Raw genomic sequence first — 21,132 nt, 5'->3', positions numbered from 1 at the left:
GGATATTTTGAGGTTCATATTTTATTTTAATCTTCTCAGTCTGTAAAGTTACTTCTGTCTGTATAGAAAAGGGCTTCTCTGTAAGTACAACTATGGTTTTTAGACAGATCTTTTAAAGCCCATCCTACTTACGCTTTTCCTTACCATTTTAGTACCACCTAGTTCATGTGAAATGACTATCACAGGAGATGATTTCCACACCAGCATCATTTCCCAGCCCTTACGATTATAACACTACTGCAGGACATAGTTGTTAATAAATTACCTCCCTGCCTATATGTACAGAAGAGCTCCATGATCTCTCCTCATTGAGGAGGGTGCACTTACTTTTACCTGAACCAGTGTTCTCAGTGCATTTCTGTGACTTTGTTTCTGCATTATCTTATGGACTTTCCAGAGATTCCTTAAATTGTAGTTATATACACACTAGTCTTTTTCTTCTACTCCTCTGTTAGTTGTCTTTGTATTTTGCACCAAACCTTGCACTTGGATGTAGCAGTAGTGTAGGCTATTACTGTTTATCCTTGATCAACATAATTTTATCCTTTGAGTGAGAAAACTATCTCCACTCTTTGCCTTTTAGAAAATTAAATCAGAAGTATGTGAATGGAAGGTGTTTTATTTTGTGTTCTTATTTGTATTAACCTGTTAAATTATTTCTGGATAGTTGTAACATGAGGGAGAACGGATTAGTTTAATGAGGAAAACATGTTGAGGAACACATCTAGAGATTGTGTTTAAGGATTCCCGACATTGAAATAATTCAGTGATATTCCAAAAATGTGCTCTCTCACTTTTATAGATTGTTTTTTCCAATTAAACCAGATAGAATGAAAAAATTAGACAAAGCATTTAGTAGCTTTTTTTGCTGTATGTATATCATAAGGAACGATTTGCAACCATCATCTGTTTGCAAAACACAATTAAAATGTCATTAAGTAGAGTAATATCAATACTTAGATTTTCATCCTCATCAGTGGTACTAAGCAATTCTTACTAACATGCATGACTTGTGGGGAAGCCATGGAGCTGGCAGTGCCTTTCAGAGCCAGTGGAGGTTAGGTTAAGAGCCCCTCGTGAAGCAAACACCTCAGCAAATCTAGTTGTTGTATTACACATTTCCGGCTCAGGTTTTAACAAACATGTTCAGGCCATCTACATGCGTTATTCTAGAATTAGGAAGCTCAATTTTACATTATGAGAAGATAGTGATACCCTTTCATAATGCATCACATTTTATCACATACTGAAAGTAGTTTTACTTAACTTTATTTTATTTTAGAACATGCTGTACAAATCATATCCTTTTTAGAGACTTTCCAAAAACATTAATGCTTAATGATTTCTGTCTTCTTTGTTTTTACTATAGCTCTTAGTATGTAATTTTTAAGCCCATGGAAATGTCCACTTGCTAATGGTTTTAGAAAGAAATGCTCCTTATATAGTGCTTTGTAGGTGGAGAATTTTCCTGAGATCTGTAGGGGATTGAGACTTAGTATTCCTTTTTAATGTAATGTGTGTGGTTATAGAGAGTGTAAATTTTAAATAAGCTTACATCTCTATAATGTAATTTGATGACTATCTAATTAGGTAATATGTGAGTGACTTAATATTTTGATTTCCTATAAACATTTGTGCTTCTAATCTGTAGAATTCTGAAAATAGTGAACTATTAAGGGTTTTATACATATTTAATGATTATTTCATTTTAATTAACACCATACACTGTGGGTGTACACCTGTGATCTCAGCAATTTGGAGAGCTGAGGCAGGAGGATTATGAGATTGTAGCCAGCCTGAACTACATAATGAAATCCTGTCTCAAGAAAAATGGAAAGAAAAAGAAAAATGAAAAAAAAATATAACATTACGTTTTAAAGTGACTTTTATCTCTGATGTTAGACTTTCCTATGAAATAGAAAGTAGCCTGAGCTAAGCAGAAGAGGTGTGCTTTATAGACAGGGAAGAGCAGTGGAAAGTAGAACAAAGCAGACTGGCTCTTTGAAGTGACCACTGTTTATAAAAGTTGAGGTGGAGAAGACTTTCTTACCACATAAGATGGAACTGCCCTGAATTGAGATTTGGCTGTAATTTCTCAGAAAGTTAAACAACTTGGTCTCCCCTTGTGGTCATGAACTTTAGCATAAGTAATTCCATTTTGATTTGGTCTTTGAAACATAGTACACAAGCTCAGTTCACAGCTGGGGGATTCCTTCATATATTATTTGCCATTTCATTATCAGTCAAAACTAGAGATTGGCTGCTCTAGAAATTTCTAATCTTTTATCTTAAAAAAAAAAAAAGGTAGAGAATGTTTGGCAATATCTTAGTCCAAAATGCTACCTTCATTGAATTATATACGTGCTGTTAGTATCAACCACTTTAGAAATATATGGGCCTACATAGAATTTATTTTCTCTTTTTTCACTGTGATTAGCCATCCATTCCACAGCTCCTCATCGCAGTGAAGCTCAACCAGGACTTTAATCACTGATTCCTTTCTCCATGAGCCAGTTTCTGTGTTCCCAAACCTTCTTTTCTGATCCATTCATTTCCCTTTATAGTATTTTCTGTCACTATCGTATATTGTAGTACCAATTATCTACATGTTCAGACCTTGCTTTAATACCAGAATATAAGGTGATAATATTTTCTTATTTTTCAGTAAGTAATTTTTTTTTTTTTTTTTTTTGGTTTTTCGAGGTAGGGTCTCACTCTGGTCCAGGCTTACCTGGAATTAACTCTGTAGTCTCAGGGTGGCCTCGAACTCATGGTGATTCTCCTACCTCTGCCTCCCGAGTGCTGGGATTAAAGGTGTGTGCCACCAAACCTGGCTTTAAATATTTTCTTTATTTAGTAAATGAATGTATTTAAATACATCTTAAATTTATTCTAACACATAAAAACATGGTGTTTTTATCATTCCAAGCAAATGTCCTAAATGTATTCCATCTTTGTCCTAACAAGGAATTTGTGAAAATGAGAATCATACATATCTTCACATATCTACTATTCCTCTTACTACTTTGATACCAAATACGGAAAATAACTAATATTTAATAATTTCAAAGATGTTAAGTGTAGCTTCTAGGGTTTTAGGTTTCCTTTTGCTCCTTTCATATATTGATCTCACAAAAACAATCCCTACCATGAATAATGTAATCCTGAATATATAGCAGGGAAATAAATACATGATTAATTATATTTATTCATGATTATCTCAAAAATTGATGGAATGGCTAAAACATTATCATGATCATTAAAATTAATATGCTGAAATTTAAATGTCTCATTTTGTTACAGTTTTGAAGTACAAAGTAAAGGAGAGCTTTTTTCCTGGAATTTTTATATTTAAAAAAAATATTAGAGCTGGCCATGGTGGTGGACACCTTTAATCCTAGCACTTAAGAGGCCGAGGTAGGAGGATTACTGTGAGTTCGAGGCAACCCTGAGAATACATAGTGAATTCTAGGTCAGCCTGAGCTAGAGTGAAACTCTACCTTGAAAACAAAGATGTATTTAGATATGCATACCTTTCTATAAGGAACCATAATTTCACAAACAGGCAATTTGGAGGACCTTCATTTAATTTAGAAAAATAACACTTTAAGTGTCAAGTGCTGCTGTGTAAATATTTGTTCATAAAATAGCAATAAGACCCTGTAAATAGAAAGCAAAGTGCTCAAAAAACTATCTTAAATATCGGTCAATCAAGAATAATATAAGGGCTGGAGAGATGGCTTAGTGCTTAAGGCATTTGCCTACAAAGCCAAAGGATCCTGGTTCAATTTTCTAGGACTCATGTCAGCCAGGTGCACAAGGGGGCACATGGGTCTGGAGTTCGTTTGTAATGGCTGGAGGCCCTGGCATGCCAATTTTCTCTCTCTCCCTCTTCCTTTCTCTCTCAAACAAATAAACAACTTTTTAAAAAAGCGATGTAAAGGTTAGTATTATACCTTGAAGACACAGTGAAGACATGTAATATACTTGAAAAAACAAACAAACTGAATGGTCATGGTGCTATTTCTATTTTTGGCTCTTTCAAAGTCTGTGACTATAGTTCTAGAATGTTCAGTTTACTCATATATGGTGACACTCCTACTGTTGCACAAGGTATTGGAGAGGATTATGTACAGTCGTGTGACAATTGTGCCAGTATAGTTTGTAGCACATAACTACAGCAGATAAGATACCTAGTTTTGTAATGTATTTTTAAAGCTTTTGGCCATACTTGGATTTGTGTCCTTGACACTATATGTGTGTGTGTGTGTGTGTGTGTGTGTGTGTGTGTGTGTGTGTGTGTGTGTATTCATTAAAAATTAATGTGTGGTGCTGGAGAGATGGCTTAGCGGTTAAGCGCTTGCCTGTGAAGCCTAAGGGCCCCGGTTCGAGGCTTGGTTCCCCAGGACCCACATTAGCCAGACGCACAGGGGGGCGCACGTGTCTGGAGTTTGTTTGCAGAGGCTGGAGGCCCTGGCGCGCCCATTCTCTCTCTCTCCCTCTATCTGTCTTTCTCTCTGTGTCTGCCGCTCTCAAATAAATAAATAAATAATATTTAAAAAAATTAATGTGTGGCTGGAACTAATGCTGCAGTATTCATCTGAATTTCTTTTCTAAAAAGTTTATTTATTTATTTATTATTTGACAAAGGGGGGAAAGAGAGAGAGAATAAGTGCTCCAGGGCCTCCAGCCACTGAAAATATGCCCCCTTGTACATCTGAATAACGTGGGTCCTGGAGAATCAAACCTGGGTCCTTTGGATTTTCAGGCAAACGCCTTGACCGCTAAGCTATCTCCAGCCCTCATCTGAATTTCTTAAAGTACATCCAGCGGAGCACAGGTGAAATACAGAATTGCTGTGATTTTTTTTTTCTTTTTTTCAAGAGAGAGACAATTGGTGCACCTGGGCCTCCAGTCACTACAATCGAACTCCAGATGCATGTGCACTTTGTGCACATGAATGACCTTGTGCATGCATCCCTTTGTGCACCTGGCTTACACGGGATTGGAGGAGTCCAACATGGGTCTTTAGGCTTCATAGGCAAGCACCTTAACCACTAAGTCATCTCTCCAGCCCCCTCCTTTTATATCTGTTTTATTTAAGTTTTGGGATTATATATATTTATTATATTGTAATACAAATAGAATCTTTCTTTTTGCTCAATAGCCCCTACTCTTTAAGTAGTGTAAAAGAACAGAACTTTGATTACTAATCACTGCATGGTATATTGTTACTTTGGAGACTCTTCATTCTTCTCATTTAGGCCTCTATCCAGCCCCCTCTCACAGTGCCTCCCATCCTAGGATTTGATGAATAAAGTGAGGCAGAAGTAGTGTTGTGTCTGGTCCAGGATAAACTTTAGGATTGGCCTGACAGCTGCTTATTTCTTGCTTTTGGAGTAGTTATCTTGGATCCCAGTTACCATTCCCTGAGGGAGCTCAAGTAGCCAAAAGGAGAGGTCCATATAGCCAACAGACCTACCTGGACCCCAGCATGTTTGTAAGTGATTCTGTCTAGGCCTCACACATGTTCTTGTCATCTGAATGCCCAGCCCAGCCCAGCCTAGTGTCCTAGCTCCATTGAGCTCAGAGCTGCCCAAGTAACATACCATTGTTAGAGTGATTTATTTTGGAGTTGTTTTAGATATCTTCATGTTGCTGGGATGAACATCCAAACCAGGCCCAGTTTCAGGGAGGAAGGAATTTATTCCAAGCTTAAAGATCCTGGGGAATTTCCATGGATGGTGAAAAAAGCTGTCTCCCTTTCATAGATTCAAGTAGAGAGAAAAAAATCACATAGGCCTCAAAAACCAAAAGCATCAAATACAAACTGGTATCAAGCAGCAGAGACTCTGCTAAAGCTCAGGCTTCTCTGCATACCTTTGGGCTGGAAACCAGACAGCCCCTAAACACACCTTAGGGCTGGACTCCAGGATCTCCCCTCAGTGATACCTCTCCCAGCCAGGTGAGTGAAGACCCCTATTAAAAGCTTTAATGAAACACTTGAGTCTATGGGGGCATACTTTCAAACTACCACACTAGTAGACAACAAGTAAATTACTTGACTATAAGAAATTAAATTTAGTGCTGAATATCTAAAAAGACAAAAAGGAATGCATCTTTTTCACATCAGTCTTCATAGACACTTGCAAGGAGAATTTGAAGGTTTTAAAATGCCATCCATATGTATCCACTTCTTAAGATATATTCATTTACTTTAAATTTGTACCTTACAGCTGCTGCCTCACCCACAGCAAAAAGTAACATGAAGTACAATCTGTGTGTGTGTGTGTGTGTGTGTGTGTGTGTGTGTGTGTGTGTGTGTGTACACGTACATGTACAGATGCAAGCACCCATGCACATGTATGCAGAAGCCAGGGAATATCAGGCATTCTTCCTTTATACTCATCAGTATATTTCCTCAAGGCGGAGTCTTTCCTGGAGCTGCTTATTGGTCAGCAAGCTCCAGTGATTCTCCATTCGCTGCCTCCTGTGGAGTGGAGTTACATACATACACGGTCATGCTCAGCTTTTTACATGAGTTCTAGGGAGTCAAATATGGCTTTTTCTGACCCTGAGAAAGCAGCAAATGATCTTAACCACTGAGCCATCTCTCCAGCCCTTGATGCATATATCTTTTGATATGATGGTGTTAGGAACTTGAAATTAGAAGACCAGCTAGAACTTACTAGCTGTGTGATCATAGAATATTTTATTAGATCCCTGTGTCTTCACACTTACAGGGTTTCAGTGTGTTGTAGTCAGGTTCTCATTGCTGGCAGAAATCACCTGACCAAGAGCAGATTGTGGGAAATAAAAAGGTTTATTTTGGCTTACAGACTTGAGGGGAAGCTCCATGATGGCATGAGCAAAGGGTTGGATATCACCTCCTGGCCAACTTCAGATAGACAACAGTAACAGGAGAGTGTGCCAAATACTGGCAAGGACAATCTGGCTATAATACCCATAAGCCTGCCCCCAACAATACATTGCCTCCAGGAGGAGTTAATTCCCAAATCTCCCATCAGCTGGGAACCTAGCATTCAGAACACCTCTGGAGAACACCTGAATCAGACCACAACATTCCGCCCCTGGTCTCATAAACTGATAACCCTCCATGATGTAAAATGCAATGTATTCAGTCAAACTTTAAAAGTCTCCACAGTTTTTATCAATCCTAATAATGTCCAAACATTTCCATAGTCCAAGATCTTTTAACTGTGCTATAATATACAAAAATCCCCCCCAAACCCATAATGGCACAGAATAAACATTAACACTGCAAAATATGACATTGGGTATAGCAAAGAAATATTCAACCAATACAAGATTTAAACATGGCAAACATCCAGCTCTGTAGCTCCAAGTCCAACAACTCTAGTCAGTTACAAATCTCCAATTCTGATAATTCTAACCTCTGACAAGTCTCTGGTGTTCCAGTTTCACCCCTTCAGCTAGGCTACTCACAGTCCTGGAAAATTTCATCTGGGGCAGGCAGCTCTCCTTAGTAGCCATCTTGTGGTCCCAGCATTTCCACTAGGTCTTCACTGCAACCCATGGTTCATCCTCATGGCTCCATCGGGTCTCTATGTAGGCATTCCTTAGCAGACCTGTTTCACACTGTCCATGGGCATTTCCAAGACACAAGACCATGTTGCAAATTCAGTGACCCTCCCTTTCTTGCATTTCTTGTACTCCAAATACCAGGTGAGGCGTCAATTTGTTAATCCAGGGTGGAATAAAGTAGACTTTGAAGAACAGGACACTCCTTGAACATCCCGGCCCCATTCAAAAGACTGCATTCTTTTCATTGTCCCAGTGCAGGTCAGCTGACCCAATCTCACTCATTGTAATCTCTCATACAATTACAGCTGAAAGGGCAGAAGTTATAGCCCAATGATTTCATTTCTGTGCCATATCTCTCTGCATATACCAGTGCATTTCTACTCAGTGAAACCCTGCAAAAGTTCTCAGGACCTGGGCATAACAGCAAGCTTCTTATACAAACTGCTTCTAACCCAGTTCAGGCGAAGCTCTTTCTCACCCTCATAAGCCAAACCTCACAGTCCATAGTTCTTACTGCATTCAGGTCTTTAAACTATGACCAGAATAGTCCATCAAGCTGTGCTTACAGCACTGCAAGGCATCTCTTAGGCCAAAGTTTCAAATCTTTCTACTTTCCTCTCAAAAATCAGCTCTAAAAGCCCAAAAGCCACATACTCAGATGCATAGAAGCAATGACACCATTCCTTGATATCAACTTTATGATGGAAGGGGGAACTGACAGCATGAGCAGAGAGTGGACATCACCTCCCGGCCAACTTCAGATAGACAACAGTAAGTGGAGAGTGTGCCAAACACTGGCGAGGAGAAACTATAATACCCATAAGCCCGCCCCCAACAACACACTGCCTCCAGAAGGCATAAATTCCCAAATCTCTATCAGCTGGGAACCTAGCATTCAGAACACTTTAATATATGGGGGATACCAGAACCAAACCACCACATAATGGTAGTATCCCAAACTTGTAATATACTTTGGTATTATCTGTTAGCCATTAGTAGTAGCTTTAGTAACAGTGAGTTAAGAATCTGTAGCATCACACTGAGCTAAACATGCATGGTATCTGAAAAATAGCTCTTGAAGAACTCCTCTTTTTCTGTATGAAAGTGTATCATTACCTGGGGTACATTATCTGGCCTCCCTGGTGTCCTGTGTCATCATCTTCATTCTTGCCAGATCTTAGGAGATAAAAGGTCACATCATGTTTTTAATCTTCAGCTTTTATGGATTATAGTTCAGATGTCACTTGGGCTTACAGGAAGGTCAAAACATATTAAGTCTGCATCAGGGAGATCCTTAAGTACTTTAGGGTTAATTGTGTATTTAATCAAATCACTTCTTTAAAATACCCCTCACTGAGCAGTTCATACCTTACAGTATTGCAGAAATACATTCTAGTAATTTTTCTTGCCTACTTATTCTAGCATATAGTTTATGAGGTCTTTAGGATATATATTTTCATTTTGAAATAATACGTGCTTGAAAATGTCTTTAAAATTGTTTGGGGGCTAGAGAGATGGCTCAGCAATTAAAGGCACTTGCTTGCTAAGCCTGATGGTCCAGCTCAGTTTCCCAGTACCCACGTAAAGCCTGACGCACAAAGTGGTGCATGCATCTAGTTTGTTTGCAGTGCTAAGAGGCCCTTCCATGCCTATATGATCTATCTGTCTTTCAAATAAGTAAATAAAATATTTCTTTAAAATCTTTCATTAGGAAATTACTCCACTTAAACTTATTTTGTCAAGCATGACATTTCTAGTAGTATAATTGGTACATGTGGCAGCCCTGCTATTTTTCTCTGAGAGAAGAGTTTTTAGTGGAAGGGGGACCAAGTGTTAAAAAGCAAATGGTAAAACTTGGCTGTTCATTTTACCACTTCTTAGACACCCTTCTCATAGTTTTGGGTTCTTCTCCACTTGTATCCAGAATCACACATTTCTGGCAGTTTTCCACATTAAATAGCTAAGGGAAGAGAGGCTTTGTGGTTCACTATTACAGTTTTGTTTAGAAAGTACAAGGATAGTACTGCAACATCTGCTTTACAACTTGTTAGAATGTGTAGAGTGTTTTGTTTGTTCTGCCTCTACAAATAAGGCAAACTTATCTTAGTAGGTAGTTCACAGCTGTGACTAGCTGACAGATAACCTTCTGGCCATGGCCAGGGGGAAGGTTAAGAAGCATGTGGAGCTCAGTGGTGCTGCTGATATCCTAGTTCTTCTGTGGAGTGGGCTGGGGATGCTTATTATGCCTGTATCTGCATATGGATTTTATTATCAAGTGTAACAGATAAAATCATTTAAAACAGGGCTGGAGAGATGGCTTAGCGTTTAAGCGCTTGCCTGTGAAGCCTAAGGACCCCGGTTCGAGGCTTGGTTCTCCAGGTCCCACGTTAGCCAGATGCACAAGGGGGCGCACGCATCTGGAGTTCGTTTGCAGAGGCTGGAAGCCCAGGCACGCCCATTCTCTCTCTCCCTCTATCTGTCTTTCTCTCTGTGTCTGTCGCTCTCAAATAAAAAAATAAATAAAAAATCATTTAAAACACCCCTGCAACGATGATGGTTAAGTGTTGTCTTTGGCTTGAACAGTCTGATGACCATGGATTCTGCTGTGGGCTCCCTCCTGGCTGCATTCTCCTGGGTTGCTCCTGAAGTAGATTGCAAGCAAACCTCATCTCTCTTTAGGACACTAATCCCCCACAACCAGAGAGAAACCCCTTATTTCTTCCCATCACATTGGGAGAGGTACTTCAAGACAGCAACTTTAGGAAGTCACAAATAATTAATACTATCTGCTTTTAAATCCTCTGCCCTTTTTAATTACAAAGAATTTGATTTGAAGGAGCCTGGGGAGATAGTTCAGTGGATATAATGCTTCCTAGCACGCATGAGGATGCATATTTGAATCCTAGGACCCACGTAAAACAGATGTGGTACACAGTATCTGTAATCCCAGCACTCCTCCTGCAAGGCGGGAGGTAGACATAGGAAATCCCTGGAGGCTCACGGGCCACCTAGCAGGCCAAACACCACGGTGAATGAGACACCTTTCCTCAAACAAGATGAAAGGTAAGGACCAATGGCCAAAGTTTTCCCTGACCTCCAAATATATGGGGATTCACAAGTGCTCCCCCCACACACACAATTTTCAAAGAGAATGTAAGTTTTCATGAAGATTTCTTTCCTTTTTATTTCTCATGCATATTCATTTCTTTCCTCCTTCAATTAAATTAGAATTATAAGTCTCGGCATAGTGGTATACCTCTTTAATCCCAGCACTTGGGAGGCTGAGGTAGGAGGATTGCCCTGAGTTTGAAGCCACCCTGAAACTACATAGTGAATTCGAGGTCATCATGGGCTAGAGCGAGACCCTATGTTGGGCTCTTCCCCACAAAAGATTAGAATTATAAAGAAAAACTTGTAAAAGATCAGGAAATTTCCCTTTGAAAGGATGTTTTCCATAGTAAGATACTTTTTTATCTTCTAGGAATGGCTTCAGTAGTGAAAATTGTAAAGAACACTCTAACATTATCACTTGAAATAACATATTTCAGTAGCTATACTAAGAAGTTTGAACACAGACTAATTCTAAAATCTTTTTTTAAACTTCCCTTTTGTAAAGATGAATTAACTTTTTAATAGCAACATAACATCTTGTATACCATAAAAACCTCAGTAAAAATCTCCTGCCTTCACAGTTTAGTGTGTGCAGGCAGTGGAAGGGAAGAATTGGAGGCCTCTCCCTCTTACATCCTTTGCCTGCTATGTTCACATGTGTATATACAGAAATAACAAGAGTGTTACCACTGAGAGAACCTTATGGTGGCAGCATAGCTCTAAAGTCCTTCAGATCAGCTTAAATAATGTGCCACTCTCCAGCTTTATACCTAAAATGACTCCTCATGATCTACTGTAAAATGAGTCCCTTCAGTTGATGTTTTTCAAGGCCAGTCATTACCACTTGACCTTTCTCCTTTCAAGAATAAGTTATCCATTATTCATTGATTAGGTATGAAAACCTAATATTGGAGATGCCATTTATAAGAAGTTGTTCCAGGATGGCGATGTGGCCCATTTATCTAGCATGTACAAGGTCTGGGTTCAGTCTCCGGCACTGCCAGGACAGAAAGAAAATGTCAAACCCAACATGACTACCACCTCATTAAAGAAATTGGCATTTTTAAAACAAGAATTCATGTGAGTTTTGGGTGGTGTGACAATTTTTCTTTTTAAAATATAAAATACCAGGTTGCTGTCAGAGTAGGAAAGCTGGCTTTCATAAAGTGTATCAGCTGTTTTTCATAGAACAATGAGAAACTCATGTTTCAAATGTAACTTGAGATCACTCAACCTTTTTTTTCCCTTCTCCATATGAATACGAACCTCCTGAGAAGAAGCTGGAAGCTCATGTCCTGTTTCACATCTCAGTATTGCTGCTGGTTCTGGATGCAAAAGTTGGAAAAGAGAAGCACATGTTGCTGGCTGCTGTACACTCTCTTCAGAGTTTCCAGAAGCTAATGTTAAAGTTAAACTTTACTTGGCAGCCGGAGCTTTAGTCTCACAAAGATTACATTGTAGAATTACTATTATTTTCCATTCTTTCTCCTGTTCTTTCTTTCTTTGCAGTCCATATGCTTAAAGACAGTTTTCTTTATCCTCTTTTATAAGCTTTTTTTATTTATTGCATGTGAGGCAAGCATTGAGAAACATCTCTGATCTTTCTTTTGTACTTTTTCCCCACCTCTTGGTGTTTCTAGGTAGGGTTTCACTCTAGCTCAGGCTGACCTGGAACTCACTATGTTGTCTCAGGATGGCCTGGAACTCATGGCAATGCTACCTCTGCCTCCCAAGTGCTAGGATTAACGGCTTGTGCCACCATGCCTGACCCGCTTTTGTACTTTTTATTTTGAGACACAATCTTACTAATTTACCTAGACTGCCCTTGAATTTGCATTAGTTTTATAACTTTTCAAATGCCCCAAATTCCTTCCTAAAGATGACTACATATGTTTCTTTGAAGTAATACACTCAGACTTTGCAATAATCCATCACCACTTTACCTCTATGCATGTACTCTATTAGAGTCCATAGACTTTTGCTTGGAAGGAGCCTTGGAACACTGGATCCTTCACAAGCAGTATGAATAGGTTCTCCTTAATTACATTAGAGACAGAGAGGGAGACCCCAACACCTTGGGGTTGGGGGAATGGTTCAGCAGATAAAATAATGCACCCTGCAAGCATAAAGGCCCAAGAGGATCCCAGTTCAATGCTCAAAACCCACATAAAAAGGTGGGCATGGCTATGCATGCCTATGATCCCAGCCCCACAGAGGGTAGAAGTAGGAAAATTGCTGGGACTCCTTGGTTAGCCAGTTTGACTGAAAGAAATAGCATCTCTGTGTTCAGAGAAAGACTCCCTCTCAAGCCCATAATGTAGAAGAGTGGTAGAGGAGGAAAGACATCTTCATTCTCCTCCCTCCCCACATGTACACATGAATCTGTACACACACCACACCCACACCATGCCACACCACACTTGTGCACGCACGCACACACACACTGCATACTCATGCATGCACACACACATCCCAAAGAGAGAGAGAAGAAGGAAGGAAAGGAGGGAGATTGAAGACAGAGACCAAGACTAAGAGACTGAATCCTTAATAGCGGAGATGATCCATTTCTAGATTCAGTGTATATTTGGGGTATAAAACTTTTAAGCAGGAATATGTGACAATGTCGGGGTGGTGAGGAATTATTCTACAAGAAGCAGCTGAAGTTTCTGGAGGACTATCTTTTAGAGGGCAGGGAGCAGAGTTAAGTTTTGCCTTTCAAGTTCATTTTGATTATTCCTCCTACTCTTGCTATCCCGAGACTGGCTTTAAGCAGCTTTTGTTATTACGGAACCTAACATTATTCTAATTCTATTCAATGTGGATAGAGTTTAATGTGTGGTAACCTGTGGATCTGAGTGTTCATGTCATTAGAGCCAAGGAGATCCCTGAAACTGGTACTCAAGACACTTGTCACTTAGCCATACCAGTCCATTTCTGAATATCCTACTTAGACCCCAAGCTCCTGGCCAGTAGAAAGAAAAAGGTAGAATGAGAACTCACATGGGATCCCTGAGATTATCATCTCTCTGTTCCTCTGCTTCTTCATTTGTTCTATGGAGGTAGTAGTTTCCGGCCCTAGTACTGCAGTGTGAACGCGTTAATGTATATGCACTTTGTAATGCTCTTTGTAGTAGCCCAAAAGTTAAGAAACATCAAGGTTTCTGGTCTTCATTATAGTACTACTTAAAACATCCCTTCAAAAGACAGGCTTCAGCAGTGAGATGTACTTAGTTCCCAGGGATTTGTGTCCCTATTGATTCTCTAACTTTTAGTTTGTGTAGGCTCTCGTGTAAGTATTGGTGTCACAAATCGCTTCTTGGCTCTTCTTTCCACAGCAGATTCTTCATGCCCCTGTGCCTGACAGAAATTGAATAAAGTGCTCCTGACATGTTTATTGTATTTTTATAGGAATTTTGTCTTAATGGCTGACATTTATTTGTAACAGGGATACACTGATCTATATTAACCAAATAATGGACCCAAATGAGATGTGTTTTGATAAGACAGATTGAAAATGAAGTACTTACTACTGATTTATGAATACATTATGGTACAGCCACACAGTAGAAATACCATGGAGCTATTGTAAACAATAAGACAGTTCTACATTTAAAATGTGAAAATTATATTAAAGATAATAATACAGTTCTGTGTAGTAACATTAGGAGGAAAAAAATCAAATCACAAAAGAATATAATGTAGTCCAATTTATGTGACAAAAGCAGCAGCAACAAAAATAACTGCAAAGGAAACCTACATACACATTCGTAGGCATGGGGGATATCTTAGAGGATGCTCATGTAGCTATAAACAGCAATTACCACAGGGAGAGGGTCTTGAGAGAGAAATAGCAACATTTACTTTGCATTTTTGGACTGTTTAAATTCTCAAAGAGAATATAACTTATTTATAATTTTTAAAGGAACTGTATTGTAGAGAGAATAGTCAGAAAGTAAAAAGCAATTGACAGGACTAGTTAAAACAAAATATACATGGCATCTCACTTTTGAAGTTAAACTTAGGGAGAAGGCATAGTTTTATATGTCCCAAAAAGTCAAACTTTGAAGTTTTATATTCATTTATAGTGATAAGCAGTTTTAAATGAGATAAAGAAGTTAAAAAATTACTGAAGTAATACCTAAATTTACAAGTTCATCAAAGAATTCTTGAGGCTGGACAGATAGCATAGCAGTTAAAGCGCTTGCCTGAAAAGCCAAAGGACCCAGGTTCACCTCCCCAGGACCCATGTAAGCCACATGTATAAGTGGTGCATGCATCTGGAATTCATTTGCAGTGGCTGGAGACTCTGGTGTATCCATTCTCTCTCTCTCTCTCTCTCTCTCTCTCTCCTTCCCTCCCTCCTGCTCTCCCTCCCCCATTCTGTATCTCTCTCAAATAAATAAATAAAGCAAAATAAAATTTTAAAAAAAGAATTCTTACCTTCTGGAAACTCATTCACGAGTTCATAGAAATATAGTCTTGTCAGCTCCTAGTCCATTGCAGAAGAGGTGCTGGAAAGAATGTAAGAGCCAAAGGAAGGGTAGGACTGCTTACAGTACACTCTTCCAGACACAAAATGGCCTGTATACCCATGACCTCATAGTGCCTGGCACTACCTACCCAAGACCATTATAACAGGAGGAAAAGACAAGGACATCAAAATAAAAGAAACTGATTGGGGGGAAGGTGATATGATAGAGAGGAGAGTTGTGAAGGGGAAAGTGAGGGGGGGGAATTATCATGGCTTATTGTCTATAATTATGGAAGTTGTCAATACAAACTTCATAGAAGTAGTCTTGTCTTCCCAAAACTGATGGTACTTAGAGCAATATTCTCACTAAAAGTAAAATGTCCAGGTATGATGTGTAACCTGATCTGACATTATAGAACCATCTAATAATACCTATGAAACATTGTTTAAAAGTGTCAGTTGAAAGAGACACGTTTACTTCTAGTCTTAAGAAACTTAGATAATAGCTACAGGCTAATCATGAAGAAAGAAATAAGTGGGAAAAAAGCTAGTACTTTCTTCAGCAAGACAGTATTCTGCTAACAAAAATTCAGAATGGATAGACTGTTGGAGATTTGAGAAACTGATAAACACAATAACAAATAAATTTATTCTTTATTTCACTAAAATAATTTTATAAAGACAATTTTTGAGACAATCAGAAAAGTTGAGTATTGACATCAACATTAAATAATAGTGAAGTTTTACTACAATTCTGTTAGGTGTGATAATAACTTAGAGTTATGAAGGTGTCAAGATTTTTAAAGGAATATGTTGAGTTCACAGAGGTGAATTATCAGTATCTTAACTTTCCTTCATAATTCTCCAATGGAAAATAAAATAGGTGTAATAGAACCCCATGAAACAAAATCTTACTAACCAGAGATTGTTGTATGTGGGAAAGGAGTACATGGATGCTTTATGTTTCTTTAAGCTTTGGCACTGGAGAGATGGCTTAGTGGTTAAGGCATGTACCTGCAAAGCCTAAGGATCCAGGTTTGATTTTCCAGGTCCCACATAGGCCAGATGCACAAAGGTGCCATATGCAACTGGAGTTCATTTGCAGTGGCTAGAGACCCTGGCACACTCATTCTCTCCTCTTTTTCTCTCCCTCTTTCTCTATCATAAATAAATAAATTAGAAAAATCTTTTAAAATAATTTTTCATTTGGTTCATAAAGAATTAGTTATTATTCATTCCAGTATGTTCATATACACCCCTCACACCCCACCCTTCCAGTGTCATATAAGTCTTCTATTTATGTGTTACCTGTGTCATTTTGTCCTTCCCTCACAACTATTCAAGCTCATCTCTTTATATTGACTTTTGGTAGATAAACTTACAGGGTTTTTTTTTCCGCTTATAATCTGAGTCCAGGAAGAAAACTGTGAATTAGGGATTTGTTTAATTGATCTTCCAGTAATTAATTTACATTGGAAAATATTACTAATGCCATTTCTTTTTTTTTTTTTTTTTTTTTTTTTTGGTTTCTCGAGGTCAGGTCTCACTCTGGTCCAGGCTGACCTGGAATTAACTCTGTAGTCTCAGGGTGGCCTTGAACTCATGGCGATCCTCCTACCTCTGCCTCCCGAGTGCTGGGATTAAAGGTGTGCGCCACCATGCCCAGCTTTTTACAATTTTTGTTTATTTATTTGAGAGTAATAGAGAGAGAAACCTGCAGTGAGAGAACGGATGCGCCAGGGCCTCCAGCCACTGCAAACGAACTCCAGATGCATGTGCTACCTTGTGCATCTGGCTTACGTGGGTCCTGGGGAAGCAAGCCTTGAATTGGGGTCCTTAGGCTTCACAGGCAAATGCTTAACTGCTAAGCCATTTTTCCAGCCCCAGTAATGCCATTTCTTATAGCCGAGGAACACTATTTGGCTCAAGTTTTAGTGTATCATTGATCATTCAGTGTGTTTGTCTTAAAATTTTTTCAACAAAACCACCTATTTGGGGGATAAGTATACAGTCTGGCCATGATTGTTGGTCTGTTTATATTGAGGTCTTAAATATTTGATTGCTGTAGTTCTTGCCATCAAATGATCTAAAAACATGTGTGAGCATTTTATAAATGGTTCTGTTTTAGATATCTGAAACCAAAATTACAGTGTTAATTACTCTAGCAATTAGAAAATTACTGTTATCATTGGTTTGCCATTTGACAGTTAAGGCCTAAGTATGTCACTATGGGATGGGGTAACTATTCCTAAGTTTAGGCCTAAACTTCCTGGCTCTATAATTGCTTTGCAACAGTAGATAGCATTTACAAATATGAGTTGTCACCGGGTGTGGTGGCACATAGCTTTAATCCCAGTATTATGCAGGCAGAGGTAGGAGGATCACTGTGAGTTCGAGGCTACTCTGAGACTACATAGTGAATACCAGGTCAGGCTGACCTAGAGCCTACCTCAACAAACAAACAAACAAAAGTTTTTGTTTTGTTTTCTATACGTTGAAAAATTCTGGGCTCTCAGTGGCATAAGCTTATTCAGGTCATCTTTTGCTCTCAGTTTATGTCTTTCTCTTGGCACTCAACACCTTCACAGATATACATCTTGACTAGATGATGTGCTTTCCAGCACTAGTGCAGCTGCACAGTTAGTACTCAGCTTGGAATGGTCACTAGGAAAGTCTCATTCAGCTTTCCCAGGCTTATTGTTCCTGGCTAGCATTCCACTTCCAGAGCTTACATTTTCCTACCCATATGCAGGTGTAATCATGGGCTAATAACATTGTTATCATGCCTTTGTCCTGTGGCCTTCTGTGCAGATTTTCCTACCATAAGGTTTGTTTCCTAACCTCAATTTTATTTTACATGTAGTAATTACTCTTTCCAAAACTCTAATCTTAAGTAGATTTCGGTTTCAAATTCTTTGGTTGTTTTCCATTGTTCTTAGGGTCTCCCCCAATTTCATATACTATTTTCTTATTTTTTTTAAATTTATGTGGATTTCAAATATCCTTGTGTACTAAGTATAAGTTTGTACTCTTCACACTATCTGGAATGAAGATCTCCATCCTTTTGTCTGAATGAGTTCTGTACATCCTCAAGTCTCAGCTGAGAAAACAATGCTTTACAGGCTGACCTGGATGCTACACCCTGCTCCTTGACTCTGCAATAGGTCTGCTTTGCATCCACTAGTCTTCCATGCCATCCTGAGCTGCCCTCATTTTAGTGTTCTTTTTACCCTGTGTTGTGTCCTCTGATTTCTCTAGTTATTTGACTCCTCAGAAACTAGAATTTTGTTTCCTCATCTTTTGTCATTCTGAATGAAGAATTAATCTATATGTAGCTTATTTAAGGACTCCATTTTTGAGAAATAAACATCATATGGGCAAACTGGATGTTTTCTTAGTCACCACACTGTCCCATCACTTCACACGTTATCAGATTCCTGGTGGATGCCAGTGATTGCACTTCTTTCCAGCTCCAACTTCTTGTCGACTTCTGTAGACTATAGGCCTGTGTTGTTTACAGCTCTTCATCTCTGACATTGCCACAGGCTTGTTTCTGTTGGCCCTTTAAATTCAGTAAACTAAGTCCTAGTTCTCTACTCCCCACCCTGTTGCTGCTTCCTTCTGTCATTGCTATGTTCAAACAGTACACTATCATATCCTTTGCTGTCAAGATCTGTCAGGTCATCGGACTCAAACAGTTGTCCTAAGAATTTTTGAAATTCATTCCTCAATTCCACATTTTCAGTGCCACTTGATTTTTCAGGCATTTTCAACTTCGTCAGTGACAAACTCTTTCATTAATCTGAGTTATAAATTTCAGTACCTTATACTAAGCATATTGCCATTTTAAAGCATTATAATTTTTACTCTTAAAATAGGCTTTAAAATTTGAAAATTCAGTTTTCTATATTTTGATCTTTTAAATAAACTACTAAGATAAGTATGTATGGGCTGGAGAGATTGCTCAATGGTTAAAGTTTTTTTTCTTGCAAAGTCTGGCCTGGGTTCAATTCCACAGTACCCACCTAAAGCCAGATGCATAAAGTGGTACATGCATCTAGAGTTAGAGACCCTGATGCACATATTCTCTCTCTCTTTCTCTCTCTCTCTTGAATTAAGAAACATATCTAAAATAAAGGTAAGTGTAAACTTCTTTTGTTCAAATGTTCTTTTTACATTTTTGAAAATGGTAATTGCTAAATCAGCTTTGTATAAATAAAATGCAGTATAAAAGGCACTCCTTGTGGTGTCACTGAAGCTTCTTCAGATAGGTCTTCAGGGATACTTCCCAGTCACTCCTGTTAAAGAAGTTTTGAACGCTACAGTTTTAGATCAATTCTTATGCAAGAATTGGGATTTAAAATCTAGAATTTAGGAAGCTATTTGCAACTCTGGGGATATGACCACATGCCTGTAAGAGCAACAAGAACGGTGTATGTGGGTAAGGAAAAGAGGGTGTAGGTTCATAATACTTGTGGCTAGAAGATACAAATAGCATGATGTGAGCATCTGGCAATGGTCCCTTGGCAGCTTTACAGAAAGTGGATATATCTCATGGCAACATTTGTGTAGGAAGGTGGGAGTGGAAGGAGGCAGAGAGGAACTAGGTAAGATGGAGGGAGAAAAATCCAGAGATTGAGCAAAACAAAAGCCATATTTGCTTTACGTCAGCTCACTTAGATGTTACTATCTAGTACCTGCAGAGCCCTTACCTTTCTCGCAGGAAGAAAAGCCATTATTCCCTTTTCAAGGCTTTAGTACCATGAGACACTGAGTTTTGGATAAGACAGACCAAATTCAAGCCATAGGAGATGACACTAAACTTCTGATTTTCTCTCCAGAAGAATAAATTGTTAACCAGTTATGAACTGAATTTTGCCATTCAACACAGCATTTCTTCTTGTCAACAGTCACTGTGTTTAAATCATTACATCACCTGAGGAAGAAATGTGTTTGTCTTTCTTTTCTTTAGTCTACTCCTTTACATCTAGCAGCAGGCTACAACAGAGTCCGGATAGTCCAGCTTCTTCTCCAGCATGGTGCCGACGTTCATGCAAAAGACAAGGGGTAGGTGTGCCAGTGCCTTCCTCTTGATGGTTTCTCATGTGGACTATTCTGCTTTGTTTTCTTTATTTCAGACTTAAGCTCCAAAGAAAATCATATGTCCCTTTCATTAAGAATGTTCACAAAAAAAATAAAAAGAAAGAAGAATGTTCACAAGCTTGACTCCAGACCCTATTTTCATGTATTTACTATTACAGAGATTTTCACAATAACTTCCTGTCAATTTATTATAGTTCTGTAATTTAATATTTTGAACTCTTAAATTGCACTTCAGAAAGATTAATTGGGGCTGGAGCTGTTAAAGGCGCCTACTTGCAAAGCTGGACAGCCTGAGTGTGATTGCTCAGTACCCATGTAAGCCAGATGTGCAAAGTGGCACATGCAGTCTGGGATTCATTTGCAGGGGCAAGAGGCCCTGACATGCTCATTCCCCCCAACTCTTTCTCTGCTTTCAAATAAATAAACAAAAATTAAAAAGGTGAATTTGAAATTGGTAGTATAGGTACCATATTCATCAGATATTAAGAGGATTACCTCTTACTAATGAATCAAAATAAGAAGTAGGCAATAATTTAACCTGGTGGGTTTTACAACCTCTAATGAAATCTTGAGACATCTAAACTAAGAAAATCTCTAGGCCATCCTTATACATGCTGATATGGGAGGGGAATGAGTAGGAAACAACAACATGTACCCTTTATTTTGTGTTTGAACATATTTTAGAAAACTTGAAACCGATTTCCTGTTTGGACTCTAAAGGTATATGGACATTTGCTATCCTATATGAAGAGTAAGCATTTTACATTATCTCACTTTAACATATATAGGATAATTGGCAATACCCAGGTGAGGCAGATTATATTACTTTTGTGATTGACAGCATAGAGATACCCTAGAGGGGCTTCCTTTTATCCTGCTCC

The 21,132-nt window shown here is 38.7% G+C and overlaps 1 protein-coding gene across 1 annotated transcript in view; it reads left to right on the top strand.

Annotated features, from left to right (window-relative positions):
- Positions 1-21,132, top strand: part of Tnks (tankyrase) — a 194,778-nt gene that overhangs the window by 90,928 nt on the left and 82,718 nt on the right. Inside the window, exon 6 of the mRNA XM_004666930.2 lies at positions 20,121-20,215. Within this exon, the coding sequence (XP_004666987.1) occupies positions 20,121-20,215 (95 nt within the window). The remainder of the gene's footprint in view (positions 1-20,120; positions 20,216-21,132) is intronic.

This window comes from Jaculus jaculus, chromosome 9 (genome assembly GCF_020740685.1).
Source record: "Jaculus jaculus isolate mJacJac1 chromosome 9, mJacJac1.mat.Y.cur, whole genome shotgun sequence".
NCBI classification, from domain to species: Eukaryota; Metazoa; Chordata; class Mammalia; order Rodentia; family Dipodidae; genus Jaculus; species Jaculus jaculus.
The sequence above is the reverse complement of the archived record's forward strand: the minus strand, read 5'-3'. Positions and strand labels throughout refer to the sequence as shown.